The 17,010-nt window shown below is 40.9% G+C and overlaps 1 protein-coding gene across 4 annotated transcripts in view; it reads left to right on the forward strand.

Moving 5' to 3' along the window:
* DRC2 (dynein regulatory complex subunit 2) overlaps positions 1-16,696 on the forward strand; it is a 40,833-nt gene extending 24,137 nt beyond the window's left edge. Inside the window, exons 1-10 of one of the 4 annotated variants that reach the window (XM_026714737.2) lie at positions 768-892; positions 4,711-4,867; positions 6,158-6,325; positions 7,564-7,733; positions 7,842-7,980; positions 9,322-9,519; positions 10,667-10,885; positions 14,968-15,120; positions 16,081-16,406; positions 16,583-16,696. In XM_026714737.2, coding sequence (XP_026570522.1) covers positions 4,736-4,867; positions 6,158-6,325; positions 7,564-7,733; positions 7,842-7,980; positions 9,322-9,519; positions 10,667-10,885; positions 14,968-15,120; positions 16,081-16,395 — 1,494 coding nt within the window. In that variant the 5' untranslated portion in view covers positions 768-892; positions 4,711-4,735 and the 3' untranslated portion in view covers positions 16,396-16,406; positions 16,583-16,696. Of the gene's footprint in view, positions 1-767; positions 893-4,710; positions 4,868-6,157; positions 6,326-7,563; positions 7,734-7,841; positions 7,981-9,321; positions 9,520-10,666; positions 10,886-14,967; positions 15,121-16,080 lie in introns of those variants that run through there. The other 3 variants (XM_026714736.2, XM_087925303.1, XM_087925304.1) reach the window with 3 other exon arrangements.
* Positions 16,697-17,010: the final 314 nt, after the last annotated feature.

A 17,010-nucleotide genomic window follows, 5' to 3' on the forward strand; every position in this document is an offset into this window, starting at 1 on the left:
AATTGTGGGTTTCAAGGATTAACTTTCAGGTAGATTTTGCGTGACAACGGAGAAAGGATCAGTAGATGATTCCCAATAATTTGCATCCTCTGGAAAACTAAGAAATGCCTTTTTTTCTTTGTACTTTTTCCTTTGATAAACTAATAAAAATGTAAATGATAAAAAATAATAATTTGGAGGAGACATAATCTTGATCTTCTGTACAAAAGCGAGACATAGACCTAATTCATACCTAAAGGCCAGATTTTACTTATTTAAATGTATTATCCGCCTGGTACCAGTGGACTCTTTTGGCTTGCTTTTCGAAGTTCTATTCCAACTTTTGTAAAGCTCAGGGAGTATCACAAGCCTATCTAAAGAATTAACCACTCAAAATTTGCAAGTACGTTTGTTTCCTGGAAAGAAATAGAATAGAGAAATAGAAATAAATACTATTGTTTATTTAAATATTTTTTAATTTAACCTTTTTATTTAAATAAATAGAAATAAAGAAATAGAATAGAGAAATAGAAAGAAAGAAAAATAGAGCCGAAAACGACTAGCACGTATGGGCGAGGGGAACCTTTTAAGGCCTGGTTTTCCCCTGAGGCTGTGGCTGCAGCCTCTCCAGCCTTCAGGCGTCGCTTTCTCTTCGTCCTTTCTCCCTGCGGGGCTTTGAACAGGCAGGGCGCACGGCGTTCTTTTAAGGCCGTCCTACTGGACTACAACAACAAGGGGGCGCTGTGGAGCTGGAACCGGCGCGTCCCCGGGAAAGGGGGCCGTTGCTCGGAGACCGGGAGGACTCGGCTTGGAGCAAGCGTCGCGCTCGCAAAGAGGGACGCGGTGGGTCGAGGAGGAGGAGAACGGGAGGGCTGGAATAAATAATATATGAGCAGACTCTTTTGGTGAAAAGGTCGGTGCCAATTTGTAGGGAAAGTCTTGGGTTTGCGAGTGTGTGTGTGTGTCGGGGGGGGGGCAAGTGTCGGTGTTTCAGGATCCATTCCTATTATGGAATGATGACCGAAAGGGAATTTTTTTGGGGGGTGGGGTGGGGGGGAACTGTAAAAAACAAGTTTTGATTGATCTGAATATCTACAGGTAGCCCTTACAACACTTCGTATAGTGACCGTTCAAAGCTACACGGGCCCTGGGAAAAGTGACTTTATGACTGTTTTTTCACACTTGCCACCTTTGCAGGATTTGTGGGATCAAAAGCCAGCTGCTTGGCAACTGGTTCATATTTATGACCATTGCTGTGTCCCAAGATCATCCTAATAAGGGAAGTCAATGTGGGGGGTGGCAGATTGGCTTAACAACCAACTTACTAACTTAATCAACTGTGGTAGGTCCCTTAACAACCGAGGCAAGGTCATAAAATGGGGGCAAAGCTTATTTAACAAATGTCTCGACAACATATTTTGGGCTCAATTGTGGTCGTAAGTCGAGGACTACCTGTGTTATCTGAGACAGGTTTGTGTTTTAGCAGGAGTTTCGGCATTGCTCCTGTTTGGAAGGAGAGCCTAGGCTGCTGGCCATTGTAATAAAGAAACAGCTTCTTTTGAGAGTGAATTGTTATGCTACAACTCCTCAACTCCGTGAAGGATTCTGTTACAAATAGAATTCCTTGTGGAAAGACTCAACCATATTTTCAACTGAGAAACCTTGAGCATCCTAAACCAAGCTAAATCCAAAAACACTAGGAAATTCTGGGAAGTTTGCCCTTCAAACAAATCAGCCAACCATAAACACATAGACATAAACCATATTTATGCACCATTCAGAAGAGACAATAAAATGCTAAGAAGGAAACAGAGACCAGAAAACCTCCTCTTCACCAACCCAGATAAGCAGGGATTAATACCAGAGAAACAATCTAGCAAAAAAATATCCTAATCAAGGAGAAAACTCTACCAGTACGTTTGGGCAGGGTAAATTACTGTATACAAATGAAGCAGAGCTCAAAATTCACTAGCAGTGGTGATGTTGCCTACTTGGGTAATGAGATGTTTGCAAAAAAAAAAAAAAGACAAGCTCAGGGAGCATCAAGGACTCTATAGAACTACCTCTTTGGTCAAGGCTAATTGGAAGGAAGCATTGATTAAAGCAGGGATTCTGAGCCTGTGTTGTCACAATAGTCTTTACCAGGTCAGTTACAAATCTGGAGATTGCATTCCTATTAATTTTTAAGTTGATTGGCTTATTTGTGGTTTAGCATATGCTGCAAAGCCAGGTCATTTTGTCATTTTTAGCAAAGAAATATAAACTATGCAGGAATATAAACAAATCTACAGATTTAAAAGAAAGAAAAAGAATAAAAAATGGAACATGAAAAAAAGAAAGGAAAAAAATATGTAAAGAATCAGGTTTTTTTACCAAACAAATTAATTCTTCCCATTTCTGCAAATTCTGTCATCTTCACCAATCAATCTGATGTGGGTGTTTTGGAATCTTTCCATCAATGGTGGGATTCAAACTTTTTTACTATCGGTTCCGTAGGTGTGGCATGGTGGGCGTGGTTTGGCTTGATGAGCGTGGCTTGGTTGGCATGGCAGGGGAAGGATACTGTAAAATTTCCATTCTCACCCCACTCCAGGGGAAGGTTATTGCAAAATCCCATTCCCTCCCCACCCCACTAACCTGCTTTCCAGTTCCGTTCTCCTGTGCAGGGCAACAAAAGAAGACCCAGCCGATCAGTTAGGACTCGGGAGGCAGAAAATAGATGGGGGCGGGGCCAGTCAGAGGTGGTTTTGGCCGGTTGTCCGAACTACTCAAAATTTCTGCTACGGTTCTCCAGAACTGGTCAGAACCTGCTTAATACCACCTCTGCTTTCCATCTTTGTGCCTGCAATAATCTTGCTGCAGTAACCATGTATAAAAACAATCTTCTATGCATCTTTTCTGGTTGACTGTTCATGAACCCCAAGAAAATTTCTGGTTCCAACTGAATATTAATCTTTTAAGATTCCACTTTGGTCCACTGTTTAAGGCACCAGACTAGAATCCATGCAATTTTCTTGGCAAGATTGTAGAAGTTGCTTACCATTATCTGCTTCCTTGGGCTGAGAGGAATTGGCCCAAAGTTGCCCAGGTGGCTAAGGTAACCTTAGGATTAATGAGTAGAATTCATAGTCTCTAAACCAGTGCCTTAACCTCTGTGGCAAACTATTTTAATTAGTAGAAGCCATATGTGAAGAATTATATGCCAATTAAACTTCAGCATAATTAACAATTGGCACATAATTCAAGTCCAAGGTCAAGTTTCGCCACTTGTTTTCGATTCCTTGAATTAGCATGCAACTTCTGACTATAAGATTCAAGGCAACCTCTGGGGGGGGCGGGGTGGTGGTGGAAATCTCCACAAAGAAAACTGTTAAACTAGTTCATCATGACATGTGTATTTTGCTTTTGATTATTTGATATTTCAGGCTCAGGGATGGTTTCCTCCCTGCCTTCCAGCAAGTGATTTCATAGTTTGTATCCTCATAAGGTTTAGAACCCTGATGTAGAAATGGAAGCAAATGTGGAAAAGTGAACAAGGCTGGCACCCGAGAAAGTGAGGTCTGGTTATGTGGCTTCAGGTTTCAAAGGCATCTAAAAACCATGGTGACAGAATTAAAATGAGGAAAAGAAAGACAGGAGAAAGAGAACAATATATTTGTTTTATGTTATTTATTGAATTTGCACACTTTTTTCTCCTAAAAGAGGCACTAAATGTATTGAACACTATAAAAATGAAGAGAAATCTAGACCAATGAATTGGTTAATTAAAATCCTGTTAATATAAAGACACAATATTCAGTCATGTTAAGACCAAACTGACAGATAATCAATTTTAATATTGACACATCTGTCTAAATAAGAACATATTTGCCTACTATTGGAAGAGCAGGAAGGAGAACATTAAATTGTATTTCTTTCGTAGGGAAGTTCAAAATATGAACCATCCATTCAGAAGGAATTGTTTTTTATTCTCCCCTAAACTGCCTCTGATAGCAATAAGACCAAGAAAATTCCAGTTGAAAAGCTTGGAAAAGGTTGTATAGGATGTGATATTTCAAGTATCCGCTTATCAATCATCAGCAGAATTTTGAGTTATGGAAAGGAGTATAGCGACACTCAAAGAAGCAACTACAGTATAACACTACTGTAGAATCACAGCTCCTAAAACCGGTTCTATTCAATAATTTGGCCAAAACATCCCTGATCAGCTGATGCTTTTAATATGTTCAAGTTAGATTGTGTTACAGTAATAGTTCATACAGGAAGTAATTTAGCATTTGGGAAATGGCTTCAAATCCCAGCTCATCTGCAAAGCAGATTGTTGTCTTTCTGTTTCTCAATCTAAACCTCCTCACTGGATTATGAAGATGAAAGGGTGGGATGGGGAAAATAATATACTCTATCTAAATGTTTTAGAAGAAAATGAGGATAATTACATATATAAAGAATGACAGACAGGATTAAAGGAATGAGTAATACATTCATTGAATGTAGAGATGTATAGTAGCAGCTTGGCTCAGCAATCAGAATTGTATTTCGTAGCTTCAAATGGGATTTCTCAATTTAGAACTTTCCAGAAGTGTAAGCTTAACAATTCCCATAATCTTTAGACAGGATATGCCCAACTCAGAAAATACAATAGGCATGCAACTTAATACCCCTAGATGCCAATATATTGGGAAATGGCTTTAGGTCAACTTTGTTGACATGGATCTTTCTTCTGTTCGACAGATCTATCTCTTTTCTAAATATAACCATGCCAAAAAAGAAGGGACCCAAACGGGCTATACTCTCTGAAGAAGAACGGTTGCTTATGATGCAACAAAAGCTGTTGGCTGAGGAGGAAATGAGTAAGAAGAAGGAGGACATGTTGATCCAATTTCTAAAGGTACCACATGCTACTCAAAAGTTAAAGAATGAAGCCAAAAATAGGCGCAAGTCTGCCATGTACTACATGCTACAATGAAACCAAAAATAAGCGAGACATACTCTGCTCTGAGGGGAGGAGTGTAGGGCCAGCAAAATGTGCTTCATTCCATCAAATGTGAATGATGATTTTACAATATAGAAATTGTATTTGTATCAGATATGTAAACTTGCTCAAAATCAAATTTCATGTGTCAAAGTTCTCTTGATGTTATAATTGAAGCAGAGCATTGCTTTCAAATGTGAATAGCATGAATCATAAAATAGTAGAAGGAATACTAATAAATGATAGAAGAATACCTTGTAGTCTGAAAGGTTTTATAAATTTAATATAAATTTATACTTAATATAAAAAAAAGAAATGAGCAATATCTGTACATACATTTTTGGACCTCAAGTTTTGATTAGCCTGTGACAGAATTTCAAACTAATGAGGTGAATTGAATAAGAGGTTAAAATTGTATGAAAATGAATTTATTTGATGTAAAAAAAGTTCTGGAATAGGCTAGTGGTTCAGAGGGATACACACACACACACACACACACACACACACACACACACAAGACAAGGAAGGGTAGGTAATACCAGTCAATATTTACTGAAAACTCCCAGTCTTATTCGCATGGAGTTTAAAATGTTTAATCGGTGGAGTAATAATTGGCCCAGAATAATATCTAATATCCAAAACAATTGTTAAGATAATATAATTCCACTGAGGGGGATTATTTTCACTTTCCCCTTGCAGCTTCTAATGTGCCCTCAAGCTCTTCTCTGATGGGAAATCTTTCAAGATTTTAAATTTTCAAGATTTTAAAAGACAAGGTGTAAAGGGCTGGAAAGGCTAGGAGACATCTTCATTGTATAAACAAATTTCAGCTTACGTGGCAATGAAGTTCACCGTTCAACTACTGGTACTAGGCACCTGTAGGGAAAAAATCTTGAGTGAAGATCTTTAAGTCTGTATTGTGATTACAAAATCAATAAACATCTGTTTATATTTTTTCAGTGCATATTTGCTTCAGTTTGTACAAGAACTCTAATCAAATAAAGGTGGATAGTTGATGAAAACAGTTTTCATTATGAATTTTGCATGGCCATAATTGCTTCATTTCCCATATTTTTCTCAGTGAAAAAATATTCAAGGCATTTTGATCTTCAGAATCACTTAATATTTAGTCACTGCCTACATTGCCTACTTGCTGCAGGGGTAAACTCTGGGGGAGTGCATTGTAAGCTGTGACTTGTATTTCAGGACAAGTTAGCCAAGGAGGAACGCAATAGCTGGGTGAATCTGAATAAGATCAACTTGCAATGGCGCACTGTTCTCCGTGAAGTCAAGGCCAGGGAGCTGCGTAAAGACATTGAGATTCTCAGTCAGACATTTGAACGTGTTGTGGATTGCAAAGACAATGTCATTAAGGTGAGCAGCAATCTCTAAAAGTCCGTGGAAGAAAACTGTATCAAGCAGTTGGGGGACACTTACAGAAAGGCAAGGCAAGTAGGAATAGAAAGCAACTTGTGAAACTCTCTGGCTATATGGCATTATGCAAAAAGAACATGAGCTGTGAGAACAGATTATATAAATAAAAACTTGTTTCTCAGTTGGTATCATCTTGTGCAGTATTTATCTCTTTTACATATTTTAGCCGACTGTCACAAATTGTATAACTGAAGAAAGGCAAGATTTATTCATATAACAGTGTGTTAACAAACATACAGAATTATTTTAAGAAGCTTCTCTGAAAAATTGAAGTCATTACTATCTCACATAAAACTGAGATAGGTAATAAAGTAGTTTGCTGTTGTTTTTTGCATTTGCAAGCACAGTAGACCAGCAATATCACTTGTTCCCTCTCATCTGTCTGGCGTTTAATTTTAAAGTATGCACAGTTATTCCCGGCTGCATAGTCCATTGTCTCATTATGAGGCTTGGACCTCTCTACAAAAACAGAAAAGGGACAGGAAGTGCAGCACTCTAGTTGTGTGAAATTGCCACACAAGTTCAGCATCAGGAGCCAGTGACAATGCTATTCAGGAAGAAGCCATAGGAAGACCCAAAGGTGCTTTTCAAAGGGCAGCTGGACTTCCTTGGTTTTCGTTCATTGAAAATGTTTTGCTTCTCGTCCAATAAGCTTCTTCAGGTCAGAACTGAAACAGTTCCTTGGAGGAGAAGCAAAATGTTTTCAAGGGAAAAACCCAAGAAAATCCAACTGCCTTTTGAAAACCATCTCTGGGTTTTCTGTGGCGTCTTCCTGAAGAACAACCATGATCTGGACGATTGAGAATCTCCATAGACATTAAGCCATGGAAGAAGCAAAGGTACAAGTCAGTATGGCATCACTTTGGGACAACCCTCAGAAAACTGGTGACCATCAACATAACCCATTTTTATGGGTTTAAAAGGGTCCTCTGAACTGAAGAGTTGCTCAAAATAATATGATTTGAAAATGTTTAAAGCTTTAATGGGTAGCCTCCCACACATTCAGCTACACCAACAGATAATGTAGCTCATACTACTGCTACTTTAGTAGCTTTGTATACATTTGTCTGCCTGAGTCTGACTACTGTAGAGTTCTGATTCTTTTTTTAATGTTGATTTCCATAGTTGTTTCAAACCTGCCTTTTGTCCCGATTTTATGGTTTTTCTCTGCCTCCCAGTCCCTTGCTAAAGACCTAGCTGAAGCAGAAGCTCAGTACACCCACGCCCTGCGTAGCCACTTACACAACATAGATCAACTGTTGAAACTCCAGAACTGCCGCCTGGGCTACTTAGAAGAGGATTACCAGACAGAACTGCAGGCATTGCAGAAGGAGTTTGACACAGAGAGGTAGGCCTGTGAGAAAAGGAAGAAAGGACATAGGGTTGGGATAGAGAGTCCTGGGGCACTGATCTGTGAACTTCTTGATGCTCATGGGACCATTTCCATTTCTGCCAGGAAGTTAATCATAGAACACCATGACGAGGAGAGTCTCTACCTTCAGGATGTATTGTTAGCGATGGAGCAGAACTTTGCTGAAAATGAATATGAAGCCAGACTTGACTTCCAAAGTACACGAGATGATGTCAAAAATAAGGTGTGAGTTAAGAAAGGGGAGCAAACTTGATGATATTTTCGTATTTGCTGATGAACGGGGGAATCCGATCACAATTTAGAACAGACAGATGAATCTGCAGGAAAAAACAATCTTTACATGCAGGTTTTAGCAATCGTAGAGCCCTTAATTTTTTTCTTTAGCAAAACTGTTACGACGTATTGATAGGGCAGTCGTTACCTATGAAAATGTTCTCTTTTTCTTGTTATGGCTTTATGAAATATTATCTGAGAATTATATTTCTGTTATATATTGGTGTGTGGATTTAAAAAGGAAGATGCTAGTAGGAAGAACTTGGAGTTGTTTGGCAGTCATCAATCCAAGATATCCTGTCATGGTTCTAAATAGATCAGGTGTTTGATATCGGACATCACAACCTACTCTAGCTACAGTACTTCTTGTTTCTTGCTTATTAATACTAAAATCTATTTTCTTTACTAGTTTGCCCTTTTTCCAGTGCATTATCATCATAGTTAAGATATACTAAATACCAAGCTAGAACACATTGGCTAGATTCATAAATTAAACTAAGCCATAGTGTGGTTTCCATGGTTATAGTTTAGTGTGTTGTATGAATCCAATTGATGTTAATAGTAGTTTTGGGCTTAAGAAGCATGAACCTGGTTGATTATGGCATGTTCAGTTAAACAAAACAGACTATGTTGAACCAGGCTTCTATAATCAAACAACTTGGAGGAAACTCAACAATCTTTTTGTTATTTTAAGCCGATATGTATATTTGAATTCTGAACTATAGCTGAACTGTGCACAATCTGATTAAAGATTGTGGGTTCATATCATTGTGTGACCGTGATACATCGAAAACAACTACTATTAGGAGTGTTCATGCAACGTAAAACCATATGCTACAAACTATATTGATCAATTTTTTTACAGCTTGCTTAGTATGTTTTGGGAACCAAGGCATTTTAAAACATGGAGCCATTTCTGCTCTACATTATTTTCTCTCCTCTTCTAGATACTGTGGGGTACAACATGAGTCATGAGCTAAAGTTGAGGGACTATGAAATATGAAATAGCAGTTTGGGACTCCACCTGATTAACTCATTATGGATGCTGCCCTTATTTCCAATACTTAGAACTGCATCACAAGCAATAAAGGGTTCTGCTAACGGGACCTGAAACAATCAAACAAATAAACTGAGTATATTTTCTTGTATCTGCAAGGAAGCTGTTTTGTTTTTTTTTTCCCTTGAGAAATGTCACCTGTTCAGACAGATTAAAAAGTACAGGTAGCTGGAGAACCCTGAAGCTGGCAGGGAGGGCCTTGGGGAATTGCTGACCCATTTTCATTTCCTGCAGAATTTGGAGGACAAACATTACCTTCGCATACAGTTGGAAGGAAAAGTGGAAGAGCTGTGGAAGCGCTTTCAACAGGCTTTACGTAACTACACAGAAGCAACAGAGGATCGTAAATTTGCTTTCGAAGGTCTGAAGCTCAGGGATGAAAGGAGCACCCGGGAGATAGAACTGCAGATGAAGAAATTGCAGAAGTTACAGGTAAGGAATCTTCCCGAATGTGTCCGAATGAGTGACTAAAACTGCTTCAGCTCTACAGGTAATCCTCAACTTATGACTACAAGGGAGCCCAACATTTCTGTTGTTAAGTGAGGTATTTTACTACCTTTCTTGCCATAGTTGTTAAGTGAATCACTGCAGTTGATAAGTTAGTCAGGCCGGCTGCTAAGTGAACCTGGCTTCCCCATTGACTTTGCTTGATGGAAGGTCACAAAAGGTGATCGCAGATGATCTTGGGACACAGCCGTGGTCATAAATAGGAACCGATAGCCAAGCATCTGGATTTTGATCACATAAATCATGGGAATAATACAACGGTCGTAAGTGTGAAAAAATGGTTATGTCACATTTTCAGTGTCGTAACTTTGAGCGGTCACTAAATGAACTGTTGTAAGTCAAGGACTGTGTGTACTTTCACACTTTCTAACTTCAGGGAGCCCTCACTGGGTTCAACTGTCCCTACCTTTGTACTTCTGTCCTGGCAATGGCGGAGGATTTTGTGGCATCTTTCATGCATTTCGAATGAGATACCCAAATGTCTGGACCTCATTACCACGCTGCATGAATTCAAAAGTACCTCCTAAAGTACAGTACTGTTTGGGCAACTACTTTTTGAGGATTTTTGTCCAGAGTTGCTGGTTTTCTTATTGATGAACTGCTGATCTGCTTCTACATGACCCCAAGATCCCATTGGGAAGCAGTTTGGAAACACCTCTTATCCTCAGCACCCATGCTACAAAATTAGCCATGATGCTTCAGCCTGTGGATTTCCTTGATGTATAATAACAGTAGGCAGCCTGTCTAAAACTGCCCTTTAGCCGCACTTCCAATTGCTGCTCTATTGTTCAACTTACAGCACCGGTAGAAAAACTTCCTTTTTAAACTGAGGACCACATTTTGGATGTGGCGTGGGATGAGCAGGGGGATCCCATTCCTGTGGTAGGCAAAGCCATAGTGGTCAGGATTGGAGCCCAAGAGGGGAGCCAAATTTGTAAGAATATCCTTTGTCCTCTTTCTCTCTCTTTTCCCTTCCCTTTCTTTGCTTTCTTTCTTTTTTTTTTCCTCCCGTTCTCTGTCATTACAAAGAATGCTCTAATGGTCTGAAAAATATCTCCTCTGTGGTCACCAGGATCTTATTGCCAGCATGAAGAACAAGATTGCGCTCCACGCAAGGGAGAGCGAGGAACAAAATCGGCGTGTCCGTGATGAGAAGGAAGTGGTTTTGAAACAGCTGCAGAAGCTCAAGAGCCAGATGAACCGGGCAAGAACTAAAGCCCGTAACAATCTGGCTAAGCTGACGAAGGAAAGCAATGCCACTCTCAAGGCCTTGGAACATGTGGTGGGAAAGGTAGGCTCTTGGGAGACTACTTCACTCTTGGTTTGAGGCGATTTCCTCGCAGGGTTATGACCCAGGTAGTTAAGGCAAGGTAGGCTTTTAGAAAGTCCTTCGTTTATCTCAAAAAATGTCCAGCAAATGGCCCTCCAACAACTGGTAAGGCTCCCCCCACACACACACACTACCTTGAAGGCAGCCACCCTTAATCCCCCAAACAACAGCCCGTGTGGTACAAATCAAGTCCCCAGAGTAGGCGCACAATGACAGGGCAAGGTCCAGGGTTCCAAGCCCAGTGCACAAGACGGTGGCATTTCTCAAGGCAAAGAAAAGGTCCGAGTCAAGACACAGTGAAGCAAAGGCCCAAAGCAGTCCACAAAACAAGGGCAAGGTCCAAGACAAAAGAGCAATCTCCGAAAACGAGGCAAGGCAAACAGCATCAGTCACGAGGCGAAGCCAGGGGAGTATGAGCCAAAGCAAACAACAATTGTTCCTGGCAAAGGCGAACTCTCCATGGCTTCTCCTTCAATTACTCCACTCCGGGGGTTCCTGGTGAGGAGGGGTGGGGTGGCCGTCTCCCAAGTAGCCTTGCAGCCCTTCCGTGGGCTTGCCTATGCTCTCCTTGCCCTTGGAGGAGGGAGCTGTTTTCCTCATCAGAGGAGACCTGCTGCCTATCAGCACTGCTACCTGTCAGCAGCCGACCCTACCCCGTGTCTGTGAGGGCAGGCAGCTCTCCATGTGGGTCAGCCCCCTCCCCCAATACCTGGGGGGGGGGCCTGGGGCAGCATCGTCCTCAGCGTCTGGCCTCTCCCAACATGCCAAGGGAGATGTGCCATCCCTTTCGGGCGGTCCCAGTTCCAACTCCTCCTTCTCCTCCTTTGAACCGGGCTCCAGTAGGGCCGTGACACAGAGGCTCCTCAAGAAGAGATGGAAATAAAATTATGCTTCAATATATCAAAAACTGCTTAACCTATACCCATAATACAGGCAGTCCTTGACTTACAACTGTTCGTTTAGTGACTGTACAAAGTTACAATGGCATTGAAAAAAGGGTACAGTTTTTCACATTTATTACCGCTGCAGCATTCCCATAGGTCATGTGATCGAAAGTCAGATACTTGGCAACTGACTCCTATTTATGATGGTTGCAGGGTCCCCGGGGTCATGCGATCGGGTTTTGCGACCTTCTGATAAGCAGAGTCAATGGGAAGCCAGATTCACTTAACAACCATGTTACAGACTTATCAATTGCAGTGATTAACTTTGCCACTACCGCAAGAAAGATCATAAAACGGGGCAAAATACACTTAACAAATACCAGTGAAAAATAGTATCTTGGACCTTTCCCCGCTCTCTCCCCCACCCTTGGATCAGAAGAAAGCCCTGTTGGTGTGACGCTGGCTGTTTTCACTGCCATTATGTATACTAACCTTGTTCCCTGCTATCACTGATCATCTGCCTTTCTTCCAAGTAAGAATGACAGAACATGCCAGATTTTACAGGCCTTGAGATTGTCCTTGGGCAGGGTTGAAAGAAGGGGAGAAATACCTGTGTTATATCAGTGCAGCTTGAGACAATGTAAGGCTATCTTATTCATGGGATGAAGATGAGACGAAAACAATATTCCAAGGCCATTGCAGGAAAAAAGAGATTGCCAAGCTATTTTGTTCAACAGGGGAAACAAAATGGACTGTATGTGCAAGCAAGAATGTTCAGAGGCTGCCCTAAGCGCTTGGAGAACAACGGGGTGTTTGGCTTTTATTGAATGTTCTTTCCTATAATATTTATATATTGCTAATAGTTCACACTCACTCCCAGGAACATTTCCCACAAAAATTGTAACACCTGAAACCATTAAAAGACTCAGACAAGCTGAAGTACAAAAGGGGAAAAAGGAATAAACTAGCTGGGATTTTCAAACGGGAGAGAAAGATGGCTGGAGATTTTTGCAAAAAGAAAAAAAAAATCTCTGCTGATGATGGATGAGAAATAGCAATGGAAATCTTGGCTCCATTTTGGGCATGTGGCTATTTTTATTCATCATTCCTGATAGAGTCTATCGGATCTCAGTGGGAAATGGACAGGCTTTGAAGCATCTCTTGTTTGTCTTGAATGTCTGAAAACCTTTACAGATATTATGTAGCACAAAATCTGTCACATCTTCTCGACTTGCCAAGGAACTGCTCCCACTTAGAGTTCTTCTGTGATGAACATTTCCAAAGATTTATTTGTCACACTGACATATGTTCTCTTTAAATAAGCAATTTAGCAGCCTTAAAATTCCATGTAAGGGAAAATATGTATTAATGTGTGATGCAAATGTCTAATTTTGTCTTCATCATCTTAGGAGTTACTTTCAGATATGGAAGGATAGCCAGAAAGATAACACCCCACCACAATAACTTTCCAAAGCCTACCTTGCTTGAATGAAGAGGAATCGAACAACCATAAATATAGCAGCTTTGAAAGCCTAATCATGAAACTTTTGGTTATTATTGAAAGTACTGGCTTAACGTTTAAAATGTTAACTGGCTTGTGGCTTAGTCTATCTGAGAGACTTCTATCTTGATATCAGCCAGTTCGGAAATTTTGGCTGGCTGAAAAAACTCTTTAAGGATGCCAGGGGTGGGATTCTACCAGTTCTCACCTATTCGCTAGAACCAATTGTCAACATTCTAAGCAGTTCGGAGAACCAGTTATTAGAAGAAATTACTGGCCTAATCCTGTAAGGAAGGCAGGAAGGAAACATTTTGGTGTTGCTTACAGAAACTGCCTCTCCATTAACCCTTATTACATTCTTGGCAGGACTAGACTTCTTGTCTCAGGAACTTCTCTGGAGTTTCCCCCCCCCCTACTTTGCTGGTACTTTGCTTGTGTGGAGTGACCATTCAAAGTTACAATGGCACTGAAAAAAGTGACTTATGACCATTTTTCACACTTACAACTGTTGCACCATCCCCACAGTCATGAGAGGCCAGGCGAGGAGATGTGTGCCTCGATGTGAGTGATGTTGAGTTGGCCACACCCAGCCAGTCACATGAACACTAAGCCATGCCTACCAGCTAAGCCACACCCACAGAACAGGTTGTTAAAAAATTTGAATCCCACCCCTGAAGGATGCTCCACTTTAAGAAGCCCATTTGTTGGGTCTGTGAGAAAGGGCTTTCTTTTGCATTGGTCCTACACTAAGTGTGAATGTATCTGTTTTCATCTTTAAAAAAAAAAGAATTCAAGGCCTTTCTCTGGAACTAGGTCATTTAATTATTAATAATGTCATGCATTTAGCCTTCACCATTTTCTCCCAGTGACTGCCTGGACTAATCCCTGCAGTTTTCCTGGCAAGATTTTCAGAGGTGGTTGCCATGGTCTTCTCCCAAGACCTGAGAGAGACTGACTGGCACAAGGTCACCAAACTGTCTTTGTACCTAAGATGGGACTAGAACTCATGGTCTTCCAGTTTCTAGCCTGGTGCCTTAAGCACTGCACAAACTGAGTTTCTATTAATATTAGTTGTTGTTTGAACAACAATAATACAGTATTTAGATAACTAAAGTCCATGAACATCCTAGGAAATAGAAAGAGAACACAGATAGATAGACAGATGATGTGATGCCAAGAGATACCTAGGAATTATAATTCCTAATTTATTACTACATTACAGGTAGTCCTCAACTTACAACCGGTTGCTTGGTGATGAATCAGAGTTACAACTGATCCAAAAAAGGAAACTTAGAATTGGATTTGAAATTCTGATAGTTGGGCCACCTTTGTGGTTACTACCAAGACCAAACTTTGTGTGCTTGGCAACATGGCTGCATTTATGGCTGTTTGCAATGGCCCGTGGTCACATGACAGTTTCGCTGAAAACCAGCATTTCCAGTTTTTGGCAAAACCTCGCCAGCAGCAGAGCAGCAGTGTTCGCTGACCAACTACCACAAAAAGACCATTACATGGTTTCACGACCATTACAACACATAACTAATAGGCAAGCTCCATTGTTGTCATAGGTCATAGGTTAAGCTCCAGCACTTTGTAAACACACTGTGCCAAAAACCTTGTGAAAACCAGGTCCAACCCTATTTTTCCCTGTTTTGCAGGCAGAGATAATTCTGCGCCTGGCTGAAATGTGCCGTAGGCTGGAGTCTGAGGAAGAGAAGGTGCTACCATTTTACCCGAACTCCCTGAACTACGAAGAACAGAAAACAGTTGATAAGTTGGCTTTAGAAAAACCAGTTGAACCACTTGCTCAGGTGAATTATCTGAATTCAGATATGGGTGGGATGCACTTTTGTCTTCTTCGTTGCCAAATGGAAGAAATATTTCTTCAGTTTACTGTTTGGAATAATCTATCCATATGTTAAAATTAATCTGCATCTTCAGAGTGTATTGGTTGGCATTTACTGCACCTCTCCCAGGAGGAATGATAAGATTGAGGCAAAGACTCGTTGAAGTTAGGAGTTTCTTTTTCTGAGTTTGGCACCAGTTGCTCAGAGGGATTTTCCTTGAAACCCTAGGAAAAGGGGGAAAAAAAAGACAGTTAAACCTCACCCTCTTTCCTGATCCTCAATTACCTATGAATCTGCTTTTCATAGGGGACAATCTGATTCAGATGATATGATTGGGATTTGGTGCAATTTGGCTCTCTAAGATTTGTTCAGAATTTGCCTCTGGTCTTTTAACATTTTAGTATTTTGCTTTTCGCTTTGCAAGAGCAAATTTGTCTCAAGCACAGCTTTTCATTTTGGTATTGGGCTGTTACCCACCTAAGGGAACTGGTCTTTATCATCTTTCTAGTGTTTGTATATTTCCCTCAAGGATCTCCCAATTTAGAATTGGCTTGGGAATTGCATATTTCACACCGCAGACACTGCGCTGGTGTTTTTATGTAGCCTTGAACACTCAGGAGTGGTGTGGCGGCATAGATGTGAAGCTCTTCTCTCACAGTCGGGAGGCTTTGAGCTCGATCCTAGGTAGAGGCAGATATTTCTCTCTCTGAGCACACTGAGAATATATATCTGCTGAACAAAACTCTGCATTGGCGATAGGAAGAGCATCCGGCCATTAAAACACTCGGCTAGATCCATTCCGTGGCCCAGACTCCACCCTGGAAAGGATCATGGGGTCATTAAAAGATGATGATGAGGGTCTTGAACACTCAAAGTTGAGATGTAGTTCCTTGCAACCAATCAAGGCTTTTCAACATTTTATAGATGATGCTGGACTACGTGGGTCTGGAGCGCTTTTGGAAAAGATACAACAAGGTGAGGCTGGAACAGCTCTCGCTAGAGCGGACTAAAGATGTACTGATGCAAGACAATTTTAAGTTGAGACATCTTCTCAAGCAGTACTTGGATGGCATCTCAGTGAATGATGAAGTCCTGAGCCAGGTCAACCCTCTGATGATCATTAACCAACCTACAACTGTCTCAGATGGGTCTCAGGCAGCACCTGCCGGGGGGTCCCAAGCCAAGCGGCCCATCTATAATGTTATAGAGGCAGCACATGAAGTTTCACATATCCTCTGAATCGGCATTTGGTGAGTCCAAGTACTTCTTTTCTACTGTGTTAACACAGCTCTTGGGCACAAAGAAGAGCCAGTCCATTCTAGTTACAGTCTATGCTGGGCCCTTGTTAGAAAAATTCCCCCAAACTGCCATTAAATAGTAACTGATGTGTCTTGCGGCTTTTTCTTCCATGGCCAATCCAATCCAGGGGCATGTACAACGGAAGCTGAAGATATACCTCATGCCTACATGTAAACTTTGAAACACATCTATCTCTGTGCCTTTGCAGCATGGACATTTAATAAAGCTCTTTTTTCCCTTACCATATTCTCTTTTTCCTTTCAAACCTGTTATATGCTATGTTTAAAGTTCCCCTTTCAAGAACTTGAAATACTCTATATGAAAAGGTGGGAAGTAGGCTCCCATGGATGGAATCACTACTAAGCTACTAAAGAAACCCAACAAGGAGGTTGTTTTGACACCTTCGCAACCAGAACACAGCCTTTGAGCCACCAAGATCTTTATTCTAAGGTCTTGTCTATCTTACAAACTTATACTTGATTTATACTAATTTAATTGATGTAGTTGTCTCAGCTACAGGGCAGTAATATTAATCTCTCACTATCCTTATACGTT

Source organism: Pseudonaja textilis, chromosome 2, assembly GCF_049901715.1.
Source record: "Pseudonaja textilis isolate UNSWEBS1 chromosome 2, rPseTex1.2, whole genome shotgun sequence".
Classification (NCBI taxonomy): domain Eukaryota; kingdom Metazoa; phylum Chordata; class Lepidosauria; order Squamata; family Elapidae; genus Pseudonaja; species Pseudonaja textilis.